The sequence below is a fragment of the Staurois parvus genome, unplaced genomic scaffold, assembly GCF_062004578.1.
Source record: "Staurois parvus isolate SC_StPar_1 unplaced genomic scaffold, SC_StPar_1.0 ptg001284l, whole genome shotgun sequence".
NCBI classification, from domain to species: domain Eukaryota; kingdom Metazoa; phylum Chordata; class Amphibia; order Anura; family Ranidae; genus Staurois; species Staurois parvus.
Window position 1 is genome coordinate 1,219,819 of NW_028319080.1, and position 14,772 is coordinate 1,234,590.

The 14,772-nt window shown below is 41.8% G+C and overlaps 1 protein-coding gene and 2 non-coding genes across 4 annotated transcripts in view; all 3 read left to right on the plus strand.

Annotated features, from left to right (window-relative positions):
* The window catches only part of LOC149437525 (class I histocompatibility antigen, Non-RT1.A alpha-1 chain-like), a 175,914-nt gene extending 166,647 nt beyond the window's left edge, over window positions 1-9,267 (plus strand). For both annotated transcript variants that reach the window (XM_089660878.1, XM_089660877.1), the window contains exons 5-6: window positions 4,643-4,756; window positions 7,431-9,267. In XM_089660878.1, coding sequence (XP_089517004.1) covers window positions 4,643-4,756; window positions 7,431-7,462 — 146 coding nt within the window. In that variant the 3' untranslated portion in view covers window positions 7,463-9,267. The remainder of the gene's footprint in view (window positions 1-4,642; window positions 4,757-7,430) is intronic.
* Window positions 644-702, plus strand: LOC149437605 (U7 small nuclear RNA). The gene has a single exon (XR_016308043.1). It is a non-coding gene; the product is annotated as a U7 small nuclear RNA (small nuclear RNA).
* On the plus strand, window positions 2,203-2,261 carry LOC149437606 (U7 small nuclear RNA). The gene has a single exon (XR_016308044.1). It is a non-coding gene; the product is annotated as a U7 small nuclear RNA (small nuclear RNA).
* Window positions 9,268-14,772: the final 5,505 nt, after the last annotated feature.

The window sequence follows — 14,772 nt, forward strand, 5'->3', positions numbered from 1 at the left end:
GTTTGCTGAAGGGGTGTTGAAAGATTTTACCATGCTCAAGCAGACACACCCCTAATGCAGTTTCAGATCAATTAAAACCAGACTTACCAAAGCATTTTCCTAACCATGCTTTTCAAGAATGTTTCGTGACCTGGCTGTATACGTCAGAGCCCATTAACAGTCTTTTGCAGACTCTTCTAGAGCATGGTTTAGATAGATCTCTCTCTTTTTACTTTGTGTCAAGTTGTGTGTAAAGCTGGCAGTGTTCTGTAAATTTTCCTGGTTACCCACTACAAACAATTGTAGCTCTGACTGTTTTTGCCGCTGACTTGTGAGTTTTGGAGATATGAAGTTAGAACTTTTGCTTTCAGGAGCTTGGCTTCTAGTTCCCGCCCACTTTCCCAAAGAGCCAATTGGAGAAACCTAATCTTCATATGACTCAGCAAGATTACTCAGTAATATTCTGGGACATTTCTTTGCCTATGATGTGAAATATCTCTGTGTTTTTAAATGAAACATTCATTTATAAGAGCTGGAGAGTACCAATTAATATATGTTTAGAAAATTATATAAACTAAATGAAATTAGAATGGAGATTAAATGTCAGTCTCCATTATTTGAACGCGCTGACTAAAAATGAAGTCTTCTGCCCAAATTTAGCCAAAAGTGTATTTCAGCTCTTTTGCTATCTGTCTAGAAGGTTCTTGTGTTTCAGGAGCCAATGTAATCATGTCAAGGAAAGAAAAGTTGAGATCTTTGTGCTGCAGGTTCATGTACTTATTTACAGTCATCTCTGCTAGCACAGACCATTGCAGAGTAAGGGCTGTTATTTGTACTTTCTCTGAGAATCAAAGATATTTTACAGTATTTCTACGAAACCATCATACAAAAACCTTCAAATCTTGAGGTTTGAGAGTCTGATGATTACATTCCCAGATCCCAGCCTGTGCAGGGCTTTTCCTGCTCTGGGACAACAATCTGAGAACCAGCAAGTGAGAGTGATTGCAACTGGGGCAGGGTAACTACACCGTTAACGCCCATTTAAACAAACACTTAAGCTGCCAACACTTGTTTTAATTAAAACACACACTGTTCCAATAATCAGCTTTTGTCATTCTGACCTTTTTCAAAAGTGTGCAACATTTGCTGCCACACCCAGACCGGAAGGCAACAGAGTTCACAATAAGTACCCTTTTTCAGAGTGCAAGTTGATTTTTTTATTTTTGATTAAATCATTTTAAGATTCAGCTTACAATTTTAAAAATGTCTGTCAGTAAGAGAAAACAAAAAACGATGCATGAGAAGTTTTATTAATGACTGATGAGGAAGACCTTAAGTAATAGTAAAAATAAATTGGATTAAAAAAAGGAAAAATACTTAGCAAAGATTGTCTGGTCGTTGGATCCATGCAGAGACCAATTCGCTTGTATTGTCCAGTCTGATTAATCAGAATCTCTCAGAAATAGGATTCCATAGTTTCCATGTCAAATGAGAGCCCAGAGCTGCAAAAGCTGCATTTTTTTCCAGTCCTTGGAAAGAGTCTTTACAGAATTACCACAACAAATCAAAGGGTCTGAGGGGTTTGCTGAAGGGGTGTTGAAAGATTTTACCATGCTCAAGCAGACACACCCCTAATGCAGTTTCAGATCAATTAAAACCAGACTTACCAAAGCATTTTCCTAACCATGCTTTTCAAGAATGTTTCGTGACCTGGCTGTATACGTCAGAGCCCATTAACAGTCTTTTGCAGACTCTTCTAGAGCATGGTTTAGATAGATCTCTCTCTTTTTACTTTGTGTCAAGTTGTGTGTAAAGCTGGCAGTGTTCTGTAAATTTTCCTGGTTACCCACTACAAACAATTGTAGCTCTGACTGTTTTTGCCGCTGACTTGTGAGTTTTGGAGATATGAAGTTAGAACTTTTGCTTTCAGGAGCTTGGCTTCTAGTTCCCGCCCACTTTCCCAAAGAGCCAATTGGAGAAACCTAATCTTCATATGACTCAGCAAGATTACTCAGTAATATTCTGGGACATTTCTTTGCCTATGATGTGAAATATCTCTGTGTTTTTAAATGAAACATTCATTTATAAGAGCTGGAGAGTACCAATTAATATATGTTTAGAAAATTATATAAACTAAATGAAATTAGAATGGAGATTAAATGTCAGTCTCCATTATTTGAACGCGCTGACTAAAAATGAAGTCTTCTGCCCAAATTTAGCCAAAAGTGTATTTCAGCTCTTTTGCTATCTGTCTAGAAGGTTCTTGTGTTTCAGGAGCCAATGTAATCATGTCAAGGAAAGAAAAGTTGAGATCTTTGTGCTGCAGGTTCATGTACTTATTTACAGTCATCTCTGCTAGCACAGACCATTGCAGAGTAAGGGCTGTTATTTGTACTTTCTCTGAGAATCAAAGATATTTTACAGTATTTCTACGAAACCATCATACAAAAACCTTCAAATCTTGAGGTTTGAGAGTCTGATGATTACATTCCCAGATCCCAGCCTGTGCAGGGCTTTTCCTGCTCTGGGACAACAATCTGAGAACCAGCAAGTGAGAGTGATTGCAACTGGGGCAGGGTAACTACACCGTTAACGCCCATTTAAACAAACACTTAAGCTGCCAACACTTGTTTTAATTAAAACACACACTGTTCCAATAATCAGCTTTTGTCATTCTGACCTTTTTCAAAAGTGTGCAACATTTGCTGCCACACCCAGACCGGAAGGCAACAGAGTTCACAATAAGTACCCTTTTTCAGAGTGCAAGTTGATTTTTTTATTTTTGATTAAATCATTTTAAGATTCAGCTTACAATTTTAAAAATGTCTGTCAGTAAGAGAAAACAAAAAACGATGCATGAGAAGTTTTATTAATGACTGATGAGGAAGACCTTAAGTAATAGTAAAAATAAATTGGATTAAAAAAAGGAAAAATACTTAGCAAAGATTGTCTGGTCGTTGGATCCATGCAGAGACCAATTCGCTTGTATTGTCCAGTCTGATTAATCAGAATCTCTCAGAAATAGGATTCCATAGTTTTCATGTCAAATGAGAGCCCAGAGCTGCAAAAGCTGCATTTTTTTCCAGTCCTTGGAAAGTCTTTCCAGAATTACCACAACAAATCAAAGGGTCTGAGGGGTTTGCTGAAGGGGTGTTGAAAGATTTTACCATGCTCAAGCAGACACACCCCTAATGCAGTTTCAGATCAAATAAAACCAGACTTACCAAAGCATTTTCCTAACCATGCTTTTCAAGAATGTTTCGTGACCTGGCTGTATACGTCAGAGCCCATTAACAGTCTTTTGCAGACTCTTCTAGAGCATGGTTTAGATAGATCTCTCTCTTTTTACTTTGTGTCAAGTTGTGTGTAAAGCTGGCAGTGTTCTGTAAATTTTCCTGGTTACCCAATACAAACAGTTGTAGCTCTGACTGTGTTTGCCGCTGACTTGTGAGTTTTGGAGATATGAAGTTAGAACTTTTGCTTTCAGGAGCTTGGCTTCTAGTTCCCGCCCACTTTCCCAAAGAGCCAATTGGAGAAAACTAAGCTGCATATGACTCAGCAAGATTACTCAGTAATATTCTGGGACATTGCTTTGCCTATGATGTGAAATATCTCTGTGTTTTTAAATGAAACATTCATTTTTAAGAGCTGGAGAGTACCAATTGATATATGTTTAGAAAATTATATAAACTAAATGAAATTAGAATGGAGAATAAATGTCAGTCTCCATTATTTAAACGCGCTGACTAAAAATGAAGTCTTCTGCCTAAATTTAGCCAAAAGTGTATTTCAGCTCTTTTGCTATCTGACACGCACGCGCACACACACACACTTTTTGAATATTATTATAAAGATTAAGAAGTGAAATGGCAAAATAAACTTGTTTAAAAATGAAAAATACTTATCAAAGTTTGCCTGGTCTTTTGTTCCCTGCAGTGTCTAATTTGCTTCCATAGTCCAATCCTAATAATGAGACTCTTTCAGAAAAGTTTTTCTCAGCCTTAGAAGCTCCAATGTCAAATGAAAACCCATAGCTGCAAAAGCAGCCATCATTTCTGGTCCCTAGAGAGGCCCTTTACAGAATGACCATATTAGTCATCTGAGTGGTGTACTAAGGGGGTGTATTATTATGCTCCAGGGGACACACCCTCAATGCCAATGTGTAAAGTGCAGTTTCAGTTCAGATAAAACCAGACTTACTAAAGCATATTTTTTGCAATGTTTTTCATGAGTTTTTTTATGACTTGTCTGTTTACGTCAGGTCCCATTAAGAGCCTTTTGCAGACTGTCAAATGAAATTATAGACCCAGCTGTATTACATCTCTCTCTCTCTCTCTCTCTCTCTCTCTCTCTCTCTCTCTCTCTCTCTCTCTCTCTCTCTCTTTCTCTCTCTCTCTCTCTCTCTCTCTGCCTTATGTCAAGCTGCCCCTTAAGCTGTCTGACAACTACATACATGGGTTTAAATCTGACCATGTTTGCCACTGACTTGTCAATTTTGGAGATATTAAGGTAGCAATATGACTCCCCAATTTTCTCCAAGCAGTTCTGGGAATGTCAGATCTCAGTATTTTCACAGCATGCTGTAATGTATTAGTGCCTGGAAAATGTACAGGAGCAAGAAATAAATCTAACTTGTTTCTTTTCTGATTTTTTCTCTTTACAGAGTTGAAAATGGGAAAAAAGCCTTTTTTGCATATAGGAGTTTTTATTTCTTGTATTTTTTTGGTAGTTTTGATGATTATTGGTTGGCTGTTTATGAGAAAGAATGTTCCTTTAGGTGAGTACATAAGCTGGGGCCAGAAAGATCTACACATATGGAAAGTGTATTTTCAATTTTTTAGTATCTTTTAAACATAAACTAAAATTGTTTAACATCAGATTTTTATGTTTTTTGGTTTTTACATTTTAATGTTTTTAGTATTTAATCAATGCTTTCTTTTACCAACAGTATTATCCCTCTATTTTCATTTTACAATGAGCCATTCCCTACCAGCCTCCATGATAAATCAGACAATTAATGTCCTCCCAGAACAAGAGCCGTTTTGCCCCAGCAGTCATTGTATAGGCTGGGAGCGACCCGGTTAGGTCCATATATATTTGGACACAGGCACAATTTTTGTTTTTTCCGGTATTTACCAAAACATATTCAAGCTATAGTTATATAATGGATAAGGATTTCGGAATTACAGCTCTTAAGATTAGCCATCCCCCTTTTTCAAGGGATCAAAAGTAATTGGACAATTGAGTATAATCATAAATAAAATGTTCATTTTTAATATTTTGTTGAGAATCTTTTATTGGCAATGACTGCCTGAAGTCTGGAACCCATGGACATTACCAAAGACTGGGTCTCCTCCTTGCTGATGCTTTGCCAGGTTCTAACTGTAGCTGTCTTCAGTTGTCCTTTGTGGGTCTTTCTGCCTTTAGTTTTGCCTTCAGCAAGTGAAATGCATGCTCAATTGGGTTGAGATCAGGTGATTAACTCGGCCTTTGTAGAATATTCCACTTTTTTTCCTTCAAAAGCTCCTGGGTTGCTTTTGCAGTGTGTTTGGATCATTGTCCATCTGTACTGTGAAGGGCCGTCCAATCAACTGTGCTGCATTTGGCTGAATCTGGGCTGATAGTATATCTCTAAACACTGCAGAATTCATCCGGCTGCTTCTGTCTTCTGTCACATCATCAATAAACACCAATGGCCCAGTGCCACTAGAAGTAATGCATGCCCATGCCATCATACTGCCTCCACCATGTTTTACAGATGATGTTGTGTGCTTTGGATCATGAGCTGTTCCAAGCCTTCTCAGCACTTTTTTTCTTCCCTTCATTCTGGTACAAATTAATCTTAGTTTCATCCATCCAAAGAATGCTTTTCCAGAACTGGTCTGGCTTTTTAGATGTTTTTTGGCAAAGTCTAATCTGGCTTTTCTATTCTTCAGGCTTAAGAATGGTTTGCACCTTGTGGTGAACCCTCCGTATTTGCTCTTGTGATGTCTTCTCTTGATTGTAGACAATGATACGCCCACCTCCTGGAGAGTGTCCTTCACTTGTCTGGATGTTGTGAATGTTTCTTTACCATAGAGCGGATTCTGCGATCATCCACCACTGTTGTCTTTCACGGATGTCCATGCCTTTTTATGTTGCTGAGCTCACCAGTGCATTCTTCTTTCCTCAGAATGTACCAAACTATTGAGTTGGCAACTCCTAATGTTGATGCTATCTCTCTGATGGATTTGTTTAATTTTTAAAGCCTTACAATGGCCTGTTTCACTTGCATGGACAGCTCCTTTGAATGCATGATGGAGGTTCACAGCAATAGATTCCAAATGCAAATACCACACTTGGAATCAACTCCAGACCTTTTACCTGCTTAATTGAGGAAGAAATAATGAAGGAGTAACCCACACCTGGCCATGAAACAGCTTTTGATTCAATTGTTCAATTACTTTTGGTCCCTTGAAAAAGGGGGATGGCTACTCTTAAGATCTGTAATTCCTAAACCCTTCCTCCAATTTGGATGTACATACGCTCAAATTAAACCTGAGTGTGCACTTTCATCCCATATCCATTATATAACTAGAGCTTGAATTTGTTTTAGTAAATACTTGAAAAAAACTAAAATTGTGCCTGTGTCCAAATATATAGGGACCTAAGTTATGTATCCTCAGTGGCTGGAGATTGTGTGCTTGGCGCTCACTTGCTGCACGCTATCAACACACTGATGTAACTATCACTGGGAGCTCTCGGTCATGGTTTCTGATTGGGAATCAGCAGGACAAGCTCCTGATCATGTGACTGCTGTGAGCCAATCACAGCAGTCACATGATACAGAAGCTGTGCCACCTCCTGGGAATTAAAGTGGAATTCCAGGCTATCACATATCTAGTCTTAAAATGCTTCATCCCCACCCCCCTACTAACACCTATGCTGACTAACTTGTATAAAAAAGATGTATATACTTACCTATTTTCGGACCACCCTGGTCTGGTCCCATGGTCCCCTGTGTTAGTCAGTGGTGGCTAAAGGGGAAAGAAGAGAGTGCTTACCAATAGCTAAAAATGTCTGGGAGCAGTCACATCACACATAGGTCTCCTATGGCCCATCTGTTCTTGATGCTCCCTCCTCTCCCCTGCAGCCACCGCTGGCTGACACAGGGAAGCTGAATCACATGACAAGACTGGAGCAGCCTGAAAAAATATATACAGCTTTCATACACAGGTTAGTTAGCATAGGTGTTAGGAGGGGGGGAGGGAGCATTTTTAGGACTAGTTGGGTAGTAGCCTGGTATTCTACTTTATGGGGTTAAAAGGGTAATTCACTTTTACTTACTTTTCCCAAAACCTCCCTATCCATGAAATTGTCCCCAACAAATTAACACGCTGTGCTCTGTTTCATAAAGAAGTGTTTACTTTATCAGATGCTCCTTACATTTTCCTCCTCTCTCCTTTCTGCAGATGGCAGGACATACCCAGGGTTGGCTGTGTAGCCGCAGGAACTTAGGAACAAGAACTCAGCAACACAGTCTGCTCTCTAGCAGTTCAGCATTCTGCAAGAGTGTAAAAGAGTCGGAAAGGAGCAACGCCAAATGGTTGTTCATGAGATTCCTCAGTACAAAGCTCAGGATGTCCTACGATCTGTAGAAGGGAGAAGGAAGGACAGTTATAGGATTATCTTAGAAAGTATTTATTCATTTACAAGGCAGAGCACAGCATAGTAATGCATTGAGAACTCTGAAAATATAGGATAATAAAGATGAACTAACCCTTTCATGTCCAAATACTCATCCTGTGCTCACACTCGCTTATTAACCACTTCAATACTGGGCACTTTCACCCCCTTCCTGCCCAGGCCAATTTTCAAATTTCAGCGCTGTCACACTTTGAATGACAGTTGCGTGGTCATGCAACACTACCTAAAGTATATTTTTATCTTTTTTTAAGTCAGATAGAACTTTCCCTTGATAGTATTCAACTACCATTGGGGTTTTTATTTTTTCCAAAACAAACCAAAAAATAGCAAACATTTTGAAAAACAAAAAATTCTTATTTTCTGTTATATTTGGCAAAAAATATTTTTTTTCTACTTCACTGATGTGCGCTGATGAGGCTGCACTGATGGACACTGCTAGGCTGCACTGATGGACAGTGCTGAGACTGCACTGATGGGCACTGCTAGGCTGCACTGATGGGCATTGATGAGGCTGCACTGATGGGCACTGATAGGCTGCACTGATGGGCATTGTTGAGGCTGCACTGATGGGCATTGATGAGGCTGCACTGATGGGCATTGTTGAGGCTGCACTGATGGGCACTGCTAGGCTGCACTGATGGGCATTGATGAGGCTGCACTGATGGGCATTGTTGAGGCTGCACTGATGGGCACTGCTAGGCTGCACTGATGGGCATTGATGAGGCTGTACTGATGGGCATTGTTGAGGCTGCACTGATGGGCACTTCTAGGCTGCACTGATGGGCATTGATGAGGTGGCACTGATGAAGTTGCACTAATAGGTGGCTGTTATGAGCACTCATAGGAGGCACTGATAGCTGGCACTGATGGGCACAAATAAGCAGCAGTGATGGGCCCCTGATAGGCTGCACTGATTGGCACTGATGGGGCTGCACTGATCATGAGGGCACTGATTATCAGTGCAAATGTTCCGTCAGAATTGCAAATTACCGGCTCTCATTTCCTCACTCTGTGACATGTGTGAGGAAAGGACTGTCGATAACTGGCAAGTCTGTTTACAATGTGCTCAGCTGTGATTGGACACAGCTGATAACATGGTAAAGGGCCACTGTGATTGGCCCATTGCCATGATCTGTGATCAGCTGTGTCCAAATGCGCACTGCAAGGGGCAGGGTTTTGAAAGGACATCAATAGACGCCCTCCCAGAACTAGCTGACTGTGCTGTGGACGTCTTTCGGCTTTAGTGCGATCCGCAAGTGGTTAACTCTCTACAAGGCCAGAGGAGCTGTCATGAATAATGCCATAACCAGGCTTGCAGCCTGACTGAAGCCATGTTCAATGTTCCCCAACATTTCTCTCTCTGTGCTTGCTAATAGCAACTGACCAATCACATGCTTACTAATTGTATGGGTTACTCATAGTTAATTTGAAAGCAGTACATTTGTTTTAACAGCACCAGCAGAAGTATGACATTTTTATCATTTTTGGCACACAAATAGAGCTTTCTTTTGGTGGTATTTACTTGTACTATAAACAAAAAAAAGAACAAAAAATTAAAAAAAAAAAAAAAAGTTTCTATTATAAAATTTTGCAAACAGTTAATTTTTCTCCTTCACTGATGTGCGTTGATGAGGCTACACTGATGGGCACTGATAGGTGGCACTGATGGGCACTGACAGGTGGCACTGATGTGGCACAGATGGGCTGGCACTGATGATGGGCACTGACTGGCGGCACTGCTGGGCACTGATGGGTTGCACTGCTGGGCTGCACTGATGGGCACTGGTGGGTGGCACTGGTGGGAACTGATGGGCACAGGTGGGCGGTACTGCTGGGCACTTGTGGGCGGCACTGATTGGTGGCACTGCTGGGCACTGATCATCAGTGCTCTGATGACCTGTGCCGATCTCGCCCTCTGACAACTGCTGTTTCTCGGCAGTACTTTCCATACGCTGTGGCAGCATGAGGAAAGTGCAGCTGATAACCGGCAATTGCATTTCCCGGTGATCAGTGTGCCATTGTGATTGGCCTTTTACCATAGCACGTGATCAGCCGTGTCCATAGGACACAGCGATCACAGAGATCGCCGGGTGCGTGCAGGAGAGCTCGTTCTGGGAGGACGTCATATGATGCCCACCCAGAACTGGACAGCCGCAGTGAAGCCATCATTTGGCTATCTGCGGTCGGCAAGTGGTTAATAAATGTTTTGGGTGCATTTAATTTATTGAGCTTTAATTTTTTCTCTGGAAGTGTAACTAAAGACAGTTTTGGATCCAGTTGAAAAGGATCAGAACACTTGTCAGCTTTTATTGCTGTCTGAGCCCCTGTTAGGGAGATTCACCCCCTCTGTTTGTCTTGTTTACCGGTTTCATTAAAGGCCAGTTCATCCAAAACGCACAGAAAGTAGGTGAAATGGTTGTCAATGTAGTAGTTCACATCAGTGCTTGCAGTTCCAGTGTGTTCCAGTTGCAGGAAAAAAAGTAGAACAGACTGCATTTTTCCTACACAGAACTGTACTGGAAGCCAGTAACACATATCAAAAACGCACTGGAACGCACAGGAATGCACAAATAATGCAATGGAACGCACATGTTTCTATTTAAATTGATGAAAAAGAGAGGGAAAAAATGAACTGGAATGCATTAAAAATGCATCAAAACGCATCAAAAGCTCTTCAAAAACGCACTGGAACGTGCCAAAACACGTAAAAAACGTGCATGAGGAAACGCATCCGGAACGCATTTTGACTGCGTTTTTATGGTGTGAACTGGCCCTAAAAGTGAAAGTAAAAGAAAATCCCAAATTTTGGGTTGACATCAGAACACTAATAGAGAGGAAATCTTCCAAAGGGGACACTAGATCTGGTAACACCCTGGGATTCCCCACATTGGAGGGATTGTCTCACTTCCTGTTTTGGCTGTGGGATAGGAAGTGAAGGGAAATCTCTCCAATGGAACACATATGACAGAAAAAAAACTGACAGGGGTTACAACCCTCCATCACTCTATCCAAAATGGAAAAAAAGTTTTGCCTTTAGTTACACTTGAACTTTATTTCTATCATGGGGGTGATAAATTGTACAGACTTCTGAAAGTGTCAGGGGCCACACTTGCGTCCCTGTATTATTTTCATGTTGACCACCACTGATTAGCAGCCTACTTTCGCAGCACATTTCCTTGGGCAAATTCATGACAGGGTCTCTTTAAAAGGCTAGCAAAAGTGTCAGGCACAGGGGTACCATTGCTGGCGGTGCATTTATAGATAGGATTTAGGGCCGGTTCACACTATAGAAACGCAATCCAGATGTGTTTTTGCATGCGTGTTTTTGACACTTTTTTTATGCATTTTTACATGTTCTAGTGTGTTTTTTATGCATTCCAGATAATTTTTCCTCTTTTTCTTCAATTTAGATAGGGACATGTGCGTTCCAGTGCATTTTTGGTGCGGTTTGGTGCCTTCCAGTGTGTTTTTTATGTGTTTTACCGCGTTTCAGTACAGTTCTGTGCAGAAAAAATGCAGCCTGTTTTACTTTTATTTTCTGCAACTGGAACGCACTGGAACTGCAATCACTGATGTGAACTATGACATTGACAACCATATAACCTGCTTTCTGTGCATATTGGATGCAGAAAAATGCAACTGAAACGCATGGAGTGTGAAGTGGCCCTTAAACTAAAAAAAACAAAACAAAATGTTTCTGTAAATGCTATCAAGTGTCAGCAGGAGTTAAGTATTTATTAGTTTGTCACTTACATGCCGTGCATTTAAGTCCAACCTATCTCTATGGGGACAGCACTGCTGTGCGATTTCACTGCCAAAAAAATTGTGCCGTCTGATAAAAGAAGTGGAAAAAATAACAGACCTACTGCAGGTTAATAACACTATGTTCAGCCTCTTCATATGGACAGACCCAGCCTGCGATCCGCTTGCTCAGCAGGGGATGTGACCGCTGATATCCCGCTGAGCAGGTAGATGGCCGGTCCATGTCCACTCCGCCTATGCAGAGCAAACACAAGCACAGCCCGCTCCTCTTTATGGGTGATCAGGTGTAAATAGACCACCGGTCCATCTACACCCCAATGCCATCCAATCCACCCAGACGGAGGGGAACAGATCACCATTCGTTTGTCTTTAGCTGATTGGATCAGATTGGATGCAGGCAGGTGTAAATGGACACATCCGTTCACACCCGCCGCACCATAGAGGAGAATGGAGGATCCGATCGGGTCCACTTGAAAAATAGACAGGGGAACTTGATCGGAATGTTCATGTGAAAGGGGCCTAAAAAGGCCGATTCAGGAAAGCAACAAGTGATGCATTAACACCCCGGTCCCATCAAACCCTACTTTGAAATCGTGCGACTTACAGTGAAGTTGCACGATTTCAAAGTTGGATGACATGCCGGTTTGAGGTGCGATTTGCAAGACATCTGATACAGATGTCTATGAAAATCGCACCAAACGTAGTGCATGTACTACTTCTGAAATTGGTGCGGCTCCAACCAAGTCGGAACCACACCGATATGACCGCTGTAATTGCAGACAATATGATGTGATTTGGCATGCGATTTTCAAGTCGCATGACATGCAAATCGCATGCCAATTCACATCCATTGTGACTGGGGTCTTATACTATAGAGAGGTTACATCATGTATACCACAGTTCCCATCTCCATTTCCGGAATTCGGACTCAGTAAAAATGAACACACAGCTGAGATAAAATGACTGAACTTGGAATGATTTACAGCATTAGACACACCACCATAATGTGCTGTCAGAGTAATGGGATGACTTTATGGGACGACTTTATTGGCCAGTCAGTCCAGATCAGAATTCAGCTCTTTATCCTGGTGAGCTTTTAGTTTGTGTCAAAAGGCCATGCTGAGTGGTGATTTCACTTCGGATTTTTATTTTAACCATTTGAAGTGTTTATAGTGCTTGTGAGCTACTATGGTGAATTTCAATTGTGCTAAATTTAATCAATTAAATTAAATGAATACACATTTGGTTCGCTGACACTCAACACCAACTCATAAATAGTGCTTATAACTCAAAATAAATACATAATACCACTCACATTTCATAAAATTAAATTGCGCCTTTTTGATAAAAGAAAACCTTTGTGTGTCCTCCTGATGAAGCCACGTGACCCGGTGGCGCAACACGTAGGGGAGGGGCTCTGATGTCACCATGTTGTCGGCTATTCACGGTGAGTATAGGAAGTGTGCTGAGCACACACACAGGTTTTCTCTTATCAAAAAGGCGCAATTTTATTTTATGAAATGTGAGTGGTATTATGCACCTTATATGAAAAAACACTTAAGAGGATAAGGCACGATGTGTTTTTTTCTTCTTTTCTGATACTACTTATGTGGAGTTCTGGAGGAGCCATAAGGAGGAATTAGACCCCTGGAGGTGAGAAGGAGGAATCCATCCATCCATAACCAATACAGGGATCACAGCATTGGAGAGACACCAGGTGGAAAATAAGAATATTATTATTATTATTATACAGTATTTATATAGCGCTAAAAGGTTTGCTCAGAGCTGTACATTATAGTGGGGGACAGTACATGAGACAATACAGTAACAATACAATACACGAGGGGTTCGAGGGCCCTGCTCTGATGGATTGGGGTAGGGAGTTCCAGAGGATGGGGGAAGTCCTGGAGAAGTCCTGTAGGCGGGCGTGGGAGGTGGAGACCTTTTGGCTAAGGTCAAGTGTAGTATCTGTTCTTATCAGTGTCCAGTGGGGGTGCTCCCGGCCATTCTAGCTTTGCGGGGATGGCTGTTGTATAGTACCCTCACTGGTATGATGGGGGTCCGGAAGGCTAGACCGGAGGGACAGAAACCAGGGAGCGCCATGATTCGTTCTGGGGCCTTGGGAGTAATTCCTCTGGGAAAGCTGGAAAGACCCAGTACCTCCTGATTTGGACGGATCTACCTTGGTCTGGCCAGGGGCTGGGAAGGCAGAGAGTCCGCAAATACGGTGCCCCCTGAGTAGTCGCCTCAGGGGTGCTCTGAGTAGCACTTGGGTGTGGGACCCCACGTTGCGAATGAGCACATGGTCACCGAGTTTAAACACTTTTTGCACTGCGCCTCTAGGACCGGGCCTTTTGGTCAAGTTCTGGGCAATTTTTTTGCTACAGGCCTCAGGGTCTGGTCAGTGCACAATTTGGGCACGACACTTTTTATTATTTTTATAGATTTATTTAATTATTTATTTATTTATTTTCCTCACCCCACGTTTGTCACTTTTTACTTTTGTGTGTGTTTTTTCTCACAGGATGGAGGGTGTGGGTTCTCGGGCCTGCCCTGAAGTCTAGGGGGAGGATGTGTGGCCCTACGGTTCCTTCCTCCCCTGTCCCTAGGGGGTTTTCTCTTCGGGAGAACCCCCTGGCCTAGTACTGGATGTCCGGCTTCGACTGGGCATAAGGAACGGTGGTCCACCAGGCCTTTTGGCCAGGAGGACCAAATGGGAACCTTGTCCCTGTCAGGAGCTTCGTGCCCCAGGGGATCAGGGTAGCGGTCCAACCCCTTCGGGGGTAGGACAAAAGCACACTCTTAAGTGCACTTTTTGTGTGGTGTTTTGCACTTGCACTTTTTTGTGAACACTTACGGGTTTTTTCGTTATAGTTGCACGTTTGCGGAAAAAAAAAAAAAAAAAAAAAACTGTCCCATTTGTCCCATCCGAGGGACCTCCAGAGCCTGTCATGTTTTTATTTCCTGTAAGTGGTATTTTATCCTTGCAGGTTAATAAACTGTCAATGCTACACTCAGAGGCACCTTCTTCTCATGTCCTATTAAACAATATAATTATTCTTTAAGAGTCATCCATACAGATTCGTGAAAAAGCTTCTTATTGTGTTTTTCCTGTTGCCTTGTAACATCCTGCTTGAGCTTCCAAACCTCTTCGTTTCCCTCTAACTTCCATTTGTTTGGAATGATGAGTTCATGTTAGCTACATTCATGTAGCCTTCTCTATGTACACTTTACATCCCAGTCCAGCAGCAAGCACGTGGGGCTATGGAGAATGAACATAGCCGCCCTCTAAGTCAGATCACAGCAGCAAAAAAGGAATTTGGTGATTTGACGAGGCTGAGAGCA